Source organism: Typopeltis vanoorti, chromosome 2, assembly GCF_054136105.1.
Source record: "Typopeltis vanoorti isolate ZY-2024b chromosome 2, IOZ_Tvanoo_1.0, whole genome shotgun sequence".
Lineage (NCBI taxonomy): Eukaryota > Metazoa > Arthropoda > Arachnida > Uropygi > Thelyphonidae > Typopeltis > Typopeltis vanoorti.
In genome coordinates, this window is record NC_143550.1 from 78,772,698 (window position 1) to 78,785,053 (window position 12,356).

Consider the following 12,356-nt stretch of genomic DNA (forward strand, 5'->3'; position numbering starts at 1 on the left):
GGCTTCCTCTACCCAGTTTATATTGAAGTCCATTTAGCACTTGCCAGACTAATTTGCCTAAACATTTCCTACTTCATCATCATCATCTATATTTCATGGTCTATAGCAGCACCCCACTAAATATCTTGTCTTATCCACATTTACCTTGCACATATACTCTCAAAGTCATTATTGTCATTTTCCCTCTGATTCTCTACCCTGAGAAGGCACCACTCATCTCTTACCATGAGCACCACTCCACCATTACCTTCTCTGTCCTGCTAAAAAAATGCTATACCCTTAAATTTCTATCTCCTGTCAGAACATCCTAACTTTACCAAGTTTCACCGATACCAACAATCTTTGAAGAAACTGACTCAATCAACTCTACAAACTCACTTCCTTTATTCCTAGTGCTTCTGGTATTTGTATACAGTAAAACCAGTGCATTGTCAGTATTCATATAACTATTATTAGTCTCTGAAGACTTCATTTGGCTGTACAATATAGTATACAATTCTCATTTCTCAAGCCACTATTCTCACATGAGGCTGTCTCTGCTACTATCTACCTTTGCAATTCTAGTTTCCCTGCCTTAGCATATATACTTGAGCAGAAAACAAAGTGTATTTAAATACCTGTATCCTTCTTTGTTTAATGCAATCCATCTTTTGCATACAGCCTCCCTCTTCTATCCCAAATATACTCCGAGCATCTGCATATTCCAACCTCTCTCTCTCTCTCTCTCTCTCTTCACATTCTCGCTGCATCTCATTCATTATTAATGCTCATCTCCTTCACTCTGCATTATCATACTGAGGTAACACACTCACTATCTTCTCTCTCTCACACATTTCTGCTGCACATTCCCTAACAGCAATCTCAAATCTCTTGTTACACAATTCATGCTACCTCTCAGGTCATTCATACCAATTGTCACTATCATCTCTTCTATGTTTTTACCTTGCTTTATTGCCATTGCTACACTCTCTGTCATTCTTGCAAGCAAGCACTCCTCTTGCACCCTGAATCATTGAATCTACAAATATGACACTCCTCACAGCTTCATTCATTCTTCTCACTGGTATCCCTGACCCTTTATGCTTCCATTCCCCCCTTTCTCTCTTCTTTTATTCAGCAAACTGATGATTCATTTCATTAATAAATAATGTAATTTATTCATTTACCATTTATTTACTTTTTATTCCAATTTGCTTTAGTGTACACATTAATGCACCCAATGAAAGAGTAACAATTGCTAACATGTAATTGGTAACTTTTTAAAGAAAAGTTTTGCACTTCTTCATAAATGATTTTCATTATTTTTATTACACCATATCTTGCTTCATTTGTAATACTAAAAGGTACTACTTCTGCCTTAGCTGCCATTAACATTGATATTTGAATCTTTATGAATATCATGAATTCTCAGTGATGCTTTTCATAATAATACAAATTATCAGTACTTTTTTTTAGTAGCTCTGTGAATAGAATTATGTACTAGAAAATATAAAAGCTCTGGAAATAAATAAAAATATACAACTAGTACAATGATTTAAACCTGAGTTCTCTTTTTATTTATTTTTCAATTTCTTGATAAGCAGCAGATGGACAATGGGGAGAGTGGTCACCATGGACATGTAATAACCTTGCTGCCAACAGAACCAGAAAATGTGATAACCCTCCACCTAGACATGGGGGAAAGGCATGTTGGGAAGAAGATAATACTGAGTGGGTTATTCGAAATGATGATTTCGAGGGCTATGGTATGAAAAGTCATGTTACAAAATTAAAATATAAAATTTGATAACAAAAATAATAGTAAAATACTACAACAATAATAATACTATAATTTAGAAAACTATGCAGTCCAGTATCATTAGTGAATTTTTTGTGAATACACTAAGCAACAAACTTGGAATTTTAGCTTAGATTGCCTTCTTACTTACCTTTCTTACAGTTTAAAGAGTTTTCAATGAAGTCTTCTGCTTATATTCAAAGAAGCTATTAGTGGCTTCTTTGATTAACTTCTTTGATTAACTTCTTTGATCAGCAAAAGTATAGCATACTGAAGTTCTTCTTGCTTGAGCATCATTATTCCAGATAATGATTTGGGTTTGTAGAGGATACAAAAAATATCCTCTACAAACCCAAAGGACTATCTACCTTTACTATCTACCAAAGGACTATCTACCTTAGGAGCTATCAATGATTAATCATTGATAGCTCCTAAGTTTTAAAAAAATAAAACAAATATGGATGCAAAACATGGTTCTTTGAAAAACATATATTCCCATTGTTTTGGGTGTCTGTAATATACTAATACAAGATCTCTGGTCACTTTCAACAGGCCTTAAAAATTGACAGTAACAGCTTTCAAGTGCTGCTTTATTTCAGTATATCAGTTAAGATGGCACTGACAGGATTGTTCTTCTCATATATACAAATTTATGGATCAGTAACAAATATATTCCTTACTTTTTACATCACTTATTCTTAAGAATTTGAATAAGTGATGTAATATCATAATACAGTTATCATCTTTATTGAAAGCTTTAATGAAGTTGTTCATCAAACTGAGTGTGATGTGAAATGATGGCAAGAGAATTTTTGTGACTCCACATTAAATGCTATTTTCACAAATAGACTACTTGTACATAAAAGGATGTGACTTCACATTGACTGTCTTAGTATCCCAGCCCCATGATGAGACTTTAGTAAAGGTTGAAACCAGTGTAGTTAGGTGAGTCTTTCCATAATGCATAGCAATATACATATTAGAAAGGGGGTGTGCTGTGCATTATAGAAAAGGTCACCTAGACAGGTTTCAACCTTTATTGGGTTTCATCAAGGGAGTTGGGATAATGAAACAATCAATGTGAAGTCAACAGCCTTCATATAGAAGTAGTCTAGTTGTGAAGATACTTTACATACAAACTTTGCTTACATGTTGGTAAAGGAATAAAGAACATAATTTCTTGTAAGCATAATTTACTTTTAACTGAGTGACAAAACTTTCTACAATGATCTTTGATCCACATTATTTTGATAATAAGATGATGCACCATTTTGGAAAAAAAATATAAATATATATATATATATATGGAAAATATATGATTTCTGCATTTTACTAGGTCTGGCACCCACTGATAGGACCTCAATTCCGTTCATATTCAAGAGGCCCTTGAGAGACTATAACAGAAGCTGAAATTACCACATCCTATAAAGAATGCCAGAAAAAAAAACAAAAAAACTTCAAGATCATGAATAGAAATGTAAGTCTAGGAATAGAACTTTACCATGAGGCCTGGGATTTTATTCTTCTCATTCTAGTTATATTCTTTAATTCTCTCTCTCAGCAGGTTGCATACTAAGTGTATTTGCAACAAGCAACACAATTCTCATTCCAAATCCTAATAGAGATCGCACCTTAACCAACAGCTGGAGGCTTATTTCTTGATCCAATACCGACTATAACATATTACCAACACAGGCTCAAAGTAAGAATGAGATACCTAATGAAAAGCACATATGTATTTTGAGTTCCAGACTGAGCAGTAGAATTTAATTTGTTTCTACTACACAATTTACTCCCCTAGTTAATGTGAAAAAACAGCCAATGGCAGTACTTGGGTGAATCTTACTTGAACATTTGATAATATCCAACATATCTTTCTGTTCCACATTCTCGTAAATTGATGTGGGCAAAAGGCTGCTATATGTCATTAAACAAGATTATTCCAATATAGTTAACTACCTCCTAGTTAATGGGTTTCAAACAGACCCTGTCAAAATTCAGAATGGAGTCAAGCAAGGCTGTCCTCTATGTCCATTGCCTCTTTACATCAGTTCTTGAACTTTTTTTGCAGGAAGCTGCAATTCGTATGCTATGCAAGGGATAACAGTTCCCTCATTTATGAAAGAAAATAAAGTATTAGCATATGTAAATAATGTGGTAGTAACTTTGAGGGATAATCTTTAAAATTTGAATTGTTATACAGGAAAACTTCGTTCAATGCGAATTCGATATGCACGATGATCAATTAGTGTGATTGAGTGAAATGATACTATTTCTTGCTTTAAGTGCGTGATTAATTAGCTGACATGTTTTTTTATGTTATGCAAAATTTTACGTTACGTTAAATTTTTTGTCACCAATCTTCAGCGAGCAGAAAAGCTGGAAGTCATTTATTAAGAGACATGAAAGTGGTGCAGGTAATACAATGATTGTGCAAGACCTGGGATACAGTAGCAACTGTATCCCAGGTCTCGAAGTAGCAACTTTTCCTTGGACTATATTAAATAAGAGCAAAGAATACAAAGAACAAGGAAAAGTTGCTACTTCGAGATGGAGAGTCTTCTATCACTCTAGACTGAGGATTATAACCAAAAAAGAATACCTCTTACTACAGGGAATATTCAGGCAAAAGCTCTCAATATTTTTACCTCATTGAAAGAGACTAAATTTCAAAAGGAATGCAAAAACTTTACTGTGAGTTTAGGATGGTTTGACTGTTTTAATAATCAAAATGAACTGCATAACATAAGAATAACTGGGGAATTTGCTAGGTACTGATAAAGATTCTGCAGTCAAGTTTCCTGAAGAATTGCAAAGCATAATTCAGGAGGGTGATTATTAAGATTAGCAAATATTCAATGTAGACGATATTGGTCTCTTTTGGAAGCATATGCCAACCAACAAAAGCTTTTCTAGCTAAAACTGAAACATCTCAACCAGGATACAAAGTATCAAAAGATCGTCTTACATTTTTATTAGGAGGCAATGCACAAGGTGACTTTAAACTCAAGCCTATGTTAGCTTATCGTGCACAAAATCCAAGATCTAACATTATTGAAGAAATCAGCACAATTGGAAAAGAATTTGGATTTAATGAACTGGATAATGAACATGTGAGAAACTTGCTCAATTCCCAGAACAGTTATGCTCTGAATGGGAATGTAAGCAAAAATGATCTCCTTCAACTAGAAGAACAGCATCCATATGAAGAAGAAGATAAGGAGCGTGAACAAAAAGAGAATGTTACGACTAAGAAGCTAGTTAGCTTCTTAGTCGTAACATTCTCTTTTTGTTATTTATCTCTCTTTAGTATGCTAAAGAAATTTTGTTTGATGCTGATTCTGATATGGAACAAAGCTTCGAAGTCCACCGAATTCTTGATAAAGTGATCGCCAACTATTGCAAAATGCATGACAAGATGAAAAAGTCGAACACGATTCAAACATCTTTACTTAATTTTTTTTAAAAAAAGTAGCTCAATTAAATGTGTAGACATTAAATAAAAACTTAAGCAATTGATTTTTATTAACTTTGATGATTTTGTCCTCTAATACAGCTTATACTGTAATTTGTTTTCCAAATTTATGCTAACTGATAGATGAATTATAATTATTATTATTATATTTAATTATTAACAATTTTTACATTTTTTAAAATTTATAATAATTATTATTATTAAAACTTGGGCACTCAAGAAAACTGGAAGATTTTTTGAGCTACTTAGTGGAGCAGAAAAATTCAGCATAGACATTATACGTATACAAGAACATAGGTGGAGAACTGACAATCATGAAGTGAATGAAACATCATCAGCTGACAATAAATGGAGATTTATTTATAATTCAGCAAACAATGATGGTACTGGAGGGATTGGAATAATGCTCAAGAAGAAACTAGCAGAAAAAGTAATAACATCAATTTAAAAAGTGTCTGAAAACATTCTCCTCATAACCATAAATACCAACCCCAAACTGACAATCATATCCACGTATGTTCCTACAGAATGTTCTCCACTAGAAGACAGACCTATTATAAAGATTATTATTATTATTACGGGTATCTCCATGGAGTCAGTAGACTCATCGTGCGAGACCCAAACTATCAAAACAATGTCTATCATATATCTCTTCTTGAATTCGTTTACAGACTAAGAACTCACAACTGAGTCAGGCAATGCATTCCACTCATTCACCACCCTCCAGGTGAAGAACGTCGTTCTCACACCCTTGTTAACCACACTTTTCCTTTAATTTCCAGGGATGACCTCTTGTTCTTCAATCACTGTCACACAGCTGAAACATTTCCCCTGCATCAATCTTATAAAAACCTTTTAGTAATTTAAATGTTTCTATCATGTCCCCCTCTTCTCCCCTATCAACCAACCTCTGCAATTCACAAGCTCTCAATCTATCAATGTAGGGAGCATTTTTTACATCACTCACCAAGTTAGTCACTCTCCTCTGAACCCTCTCCACAACCTCCTCATCTCGAAGGAATCCAGGTGACCAGACCTGAGCACAGTAATCCAAATGTGGAAGTATCAACGTTTTATAAAGGGGAATAATAACCTGTTTATCTCTGGATGTTAGTGTGGTCCTTAATAACCAAGTAATCCTATCTGCAATCTTGGACACCTTAGTAATGTGTCCCCTGAACTTCATCTCCCTATCCACCAATACCCCTAAGTCCCTAACCTCATCAATCTTTTGGAGTACTGTCCCATCAATGTAGTACACAGCTGGTAATCTTTTAATCCCAAAATGCATAACTGTACACTTCTCCACATTGAACTGACATCCATTACCTTTTGCCCATTTTGCAAGCTTATTTAAATCATCCTGCAAACTCTCAACATCAGCTTGATTTTTTATTGCACTACCAAACTTTGCTTCATCAGCAAACAACTGAATATCTTCCTGTAAACCATTTCTTATATCATTTATGTACAAATTAAACAACAATGGCCCAAACACAGAGCTCTGAGGCACACGACTGGTCACCTGCTTCATCCTGGACTCTGCTCCTCCATACACCAGCTTCTGGTATCTCTCTAGCCATTGCCCTATCCATATCACCAGTTTAGTATCCATCCCCATCTGCTCCAATTTGCGCAACAGTATTCCATGGGGTATCCTGTCAAAATCCTTAGCAAAAATCAGAAGTACTACTGTGCAGCCGTTTCCTTTGCCCAACTCAGATGTCATTCTATTATAAAAAGTTAATAAATTGCTAAGGCAGGATCAACCTTTAACAAAACCATGTTGTCCCCTATAGAGTGTCATATCCTGATCCACCCATTCTTGAATTTTGTCTTTGACCAACTTTTCCAATACTTTTACCACTACTCTCGAGATGGTGATTGGTCTGTAATTAACTACCGCAGTTTTAGAGTCACCTTTATGCAAAGGAACTACTTTGCCTTCCTTCCATTCCCTAGGGACCATGCCAGAGTTCAAACTTAAATTAAATAACCAAGTAAGAGGAGTTGACAATTCCTTTGCACATTCATGCAACACCCGAGCTGATATTCTATCTAAACTTACAGCATTGTTTGCATTTCAATTTTGCAATATACTAAGTACCTCTGATTTCGTAACTTCAATTCTCACATTAGTTATTGCTACAGGTACAGGAATATCCTCACTTGGGTGATAGACTTTTGAAAAGTGATTACTCAGTTACTCTACTATTACATCTGAATTTGTCACCTCAATACCATCAGCATCCACTGAAGTTATTATTATTAGTACGGGCAACTCCAAGGAGTTGATAGACTCATCGAGGGAGGCCCTAACATCATGTCAAGAACAACTATTCGACATTCACACAGTATCTATCATACCTCGCCTTGAACTCATTCACAGTCATGGCACCCACAACAGACTCTGGCAACTTATTCCACTCATTCACCACTCTCCAAGTAAATACCTAGCTCTAACATCCTTACTAACCACACTCTTGTCCAGTTTCCATGGATGGCCCCTAGTCCTCCCACCACCAGTCCTATTCTCAAAAATATCTTCTGAATTAATCTTATAAAAACCCTTCAGTAATTTGAATGTCTCAGTCATATCACCCCTTTTCTGCCTATCAACCAATTTCTGCAACCCACAAATCTTCAATCCCCTCTCCTAAGATTCATTCCATAGACCTGCTATCATCTTGGTCACTCGTCTCAGGATCCTCTCCACCTCCTCCCCATCTTTTCGAAGTCATTCTTCCTTTTACTTGCCACATAGTGGAAGAACTCTTTGGGATTACCCTTGATCTCCTTGGCTTAGGTCTTCTCATAATCTGATTTAGCTTTTTTTACTATGCTGGTAACTTTCCTACCTTGAGCCTTGTGCTGCTCATGGGTGTACTGATCGCCTTTCTCCTTGTAAATTCTCCATAACATTTTCTTTTTTTGCAAATCAAGCTTGATACTACTACTACTCATCCATCTAACACCTACCTTGTTTGTCTTCCTGACCATGGGGACACAATCTGATATTGCATTCCTCAGATACCAAGATCTTTCTGAAATTATCATGAACATCCCAGTTCACAATGTGACACTCATTGGTGGCGATTTTAATGCCCAAATTGGTAAAGACATTGCTAGTACTACTAAAAATGTGGGTAAATGTAATTATCATGAAACCACAAATAACAATGGACATTTTCTTATGAACATTTGCAATAGCCATAACATGGTAATCACCCAAACCAAATTTCCACATTCAAAAGGAAGACTATGGACCCGGGAAGATCCAAATGGTTCTCATTCCCAAATAGACCACATCCTAATCAATGGAAAGTGGATCAGATCGATCAATGGTTGAACTAAACTCTGACCACAGAATAATCAGTGCCCACATTAAACTTTCACTAAAAGCCTCTAAAAATAACAGGCCAAAAAAAGAAACGATACAATTGGAACAAACTGAATAACCCACAAATTGCAGCATCTTTCCACAGCACATTAGAAGACATTCTTAAAGATCCAGTTAATTAAAAGTATAAGGGTATCATTGAAGCAATAAACATAACATCCAACAAAATTCTTGGAAACAGCAAAAATAAAGACTGGGAAAAATGGATTACTCCAGAAACTGAAAAATATATAGATGAAAGAAATAAAGTAAAGAAACTCTACTGCTTAAACAGGAATGAAATAAATAAAGATAAACTAGACATTTTAAATCAAAGGTCAATGAACTAATGATCAGAGACAAAGAAAATCAATTAAATAAATACTGCGAGGAACTTCAAAATTATAATACTGGGGATACTAGAAACACTTTTCAAATAATAAATTATATCTGTCACCATAAAACAAAAAGAAGTGAAAATATTGATACACATGACAAAAAGGGTAGACAGCTATCAGTGAATTCAAACTTGATGAAAGAATGGAGAAACTACTTTCAAGAATTTTTCGGCAGGATAGTAAGGGAAAGCATGTTGGTGGAGTACTGCTTATGATAAGTGATGACTTATGTCCTCTAAGAGTGAAGGCTTTGGAAGGGAGTGACACTAATGATTTTGAAAGCATATAGTGTGAGGTAGGGATAGGCAAGATGGGATATTTAGTGGGGGTGTTGCTACAAACCAAGGAGCACACAGGGTGGGGACCAGGAAATGTTTAGACAGTTGAGCTTGACAAGTGCAAGAAGAATGATTGTTATGGGAAATTTTAACTACAGTATAAATTGGTGAGAGGAAGATACATGTAGCAATAAGGGAATGGAATTTCTAGAATTCTCGAGGGACAAATATCTCAAGCAATATGTAATAGAGGGAACAAGAGGTTCAAGAGTTTTGGATTTGGTCATAGCATCAGAAGAGTTGATAATAACTGAGATGACATCTCTCCCACCAGTTGGAGAGAGAGTGACCATGTGGTTTTCACTTGGAACATGAATAGACATACAGGAGTATCAAAGAGACGGGAACATGTGTGGAATTATAAGGCAAGTGATTATAATAGTCTTAGATATCAACTTCGAGAAGTTTCATGGAAGGAGGAATTGGAGGGCCGGGATATCGTTAGTGCTTGGAAAATTGTAATGGAATATTTGTTAGCAGCAATAGTAAGCTGTATTCCACAAGTGAAGAAGAGGACATAATTTGGTGTAAAGTGGATGACAAACAATATTAAACAGGAGCTGCATGTGAAAAAGAGGCTATGGAAGAGATATAAGGAGATAGATGAAGAGCAGATGCATGAAGAATATAAGACACAAGCCAGGAGAAGGACTAGTATGATAAGGAAGGTGAAACTGCAATATGAGGAGAGATTGGCCCTAAGATTCAAAAAAAAATTTAGGGAATTTTTAGCTATGTGGCCAGTTGGAGGAGAAATTATTGTGGAAGAATGACATTGTGGGATAAAAATGGGAACACACGACTGATGCAGAGGACATAGTGAAATTGTTCAATGAACACTTTATGGGTGTATTTCATCCTGGAGGAGTAAATTTTAATTCTAGAGGGATAGGGCAGATTCGAGGTTTAGAGGTGCAGAAAGCGGAACGTCTTCCAAATACCGAGTGCTCTGGATACTAAAGCTGTGGGACTGGATGGTATTTCACCACGAGTTTTGAGAGAATGTGCTAAGGAACTGACAGCTCCTTTGACCTGGCTTTTCAATGAAAGTCTTGCTATGGGAAAGGTGCCCAGGGAATGGAAGGAAGTAAGATAGTGCCATTGCATAAGGGCTGTAGCAGACCGGAAGTGTCTAATTATAAGCCAGTTTGTGTGTCATCAGTAGTTGTTAAGATCTTGGAGAAATTAGTTAGGGACTGTATATAACATGGGGCAGATGTGGGTAATGTTATCTGTGAGAGTCAACATGGATTTGTGAGGGGCGCTCATGTTTTAGTAATATGATAGCCTTTTATAATAAAGTTACAAGAGCAGTAGATGAGGGAAAGGCATATACTACCATTTTCTTGGACTTAGTGAAGGCATTTGACAGGGTGCCACATGATATGCTGATATTTAAGTTGCAGCACATGGGTTTGGATGTCAGGTTGGTCAACTATATTCAGGATTGGCTGTCTGATAGCTATCAGAGAGTTGTGTATGGTGGAGGTAGTTGCAAGAAGGCAGAGGGTTAGAAGGGGTCCCACAGGGCTCAGTACTGGGCCCTATATTGTTTTACCTTTATATCAATCACATTGTCAGTGGACTGCAGGGGGATATTCAATTTGTTTTCAGATGATGTGAAGCTGGGAAGGGTTATTAGTAATAGTGCAGATGTGGTAGTCATGCAAGAGGATTTGAATAAGATAGACAGATGTGCAAATGAATGGGGGTGGGAGTTTAATGCAGCAAAATGTAAGGTCTTGAGGTTTGGGACACATCGATGGGATGCTGCATACTCTATTGGAGGAGATATACTGCGGGAAGTAGGCGAGATAAGAGATCTGGGGTTGATGATAGATAGAAACATGAAATTCAAGGGACATATTGCAAAGGTGGTGAAGGTAACATAGAGGATTGCTGCAATAATCAGAAGGACGCTGACCTGCACAAATAAGAGTCATCATTCTGTTGTATAAGACCCTAATCAGACCACACTTAGACTATTGTTCTCAGATTTGATCCCCAGGATTTGAAGGGGATAAATTAACTGTGGAAAGAGTACAGAGGCAGATAACAAAGACAGTTTGAGGACTGTACAATGTTAGTTATGAGGATCGGCTGAGGGAATGTGGACTGCAGAGTTTGGTGGACAGAAGAAGGAGAGGTGATATGATTGAGACTTTTAAACTGTTGAGAGGTGGTTACAGGGTTGACACTGGGGAGTTCTTTTGCTTGGTTGAACACACAGGAAGGATGATGAAAAGGGGCCATCCCTGGAAGTTACGAAAGGAAACTCTGAGCAAGAGGGTGAGGAGTGGTTTCTTTGCATGGAGGGTGGTTGAACTGTGGAATGCATTACCTGATAGAATAGGTGAGAGCGAGAATGGCCAATGAGTTTAAGGGGTGGTATGATAGACTTTGTGTTTCCTAGGAGGGACCTCCCACGATGAGTCTTGATAGACTTGTGTTTCCTAGGAAGGACCTCCAGCGATCAGTCTTTTGACTCCTTGGAGGCCGAAATAATAATAATAATAATAATAATTACTCAGTGTTGATAATCCCCAACATTCAAGTCAGCTAGTAGGCCTGCATCTAACCACTGCTCTACCAATAAATTGTGAAGACTTCCCTGAAAAGGAACTAAAAATAACAATAGATCAAACCAAAGCAGGAAAGTCCCCGGGAATTGATGGAATCAGAGCAGAAACTTTCAAAAATGCTGGGTATAATACATATTCCATACTCTTTGTCATAATTAATCACACTGGAATAATACCTCAACAAACAATGGAAACAAAATCCTTATTGTCTCTATATCCAAAAAGGGCAGTCTTAATAGAATGGATAACTACAGAGGTATTAATTTGCTATCGACCACAGTTAAAATCTACAATAGGATGATAGATACTCAATAGAATAGAACCTTACTTAACACTACTTTTAAGAAAAAAACCAAGCTGGATTTCTAAAAAAACGATGTACAGTAGAACAGATACATTGCATCAGA

The 12,356-nt window shown here is 36.5% G+C and overlaps 1 protein-coding gene across 2 annotated transcripts in view; it reads left to right on the forward strand.

The window, feature by feature from the left end:
- The window catches only part of LOC150109203 (coadhesin-like), a 252,093-nt gene that overhangs the window by 147,342 nt on the left and 92,395 nt on the right, over positions 1-12,356 (forward strand). The window contains exon 7 of one of the 2 annotated variants that reach the window (XM_090406243.1): positions 1,584-1,745. The exons of the other annotated variant lie outside the window; for it this stretch is intronic. Within the exon in view, the coding sequence (XP_090262369.1) occupies positions 1,584-1,745 (162 nt within the window). The remainder of the gene's footprint in view (positions 1-1,583; positions 1,746-12,356) is intronic. 2 annotated transcript variants of the gene reach the window in all.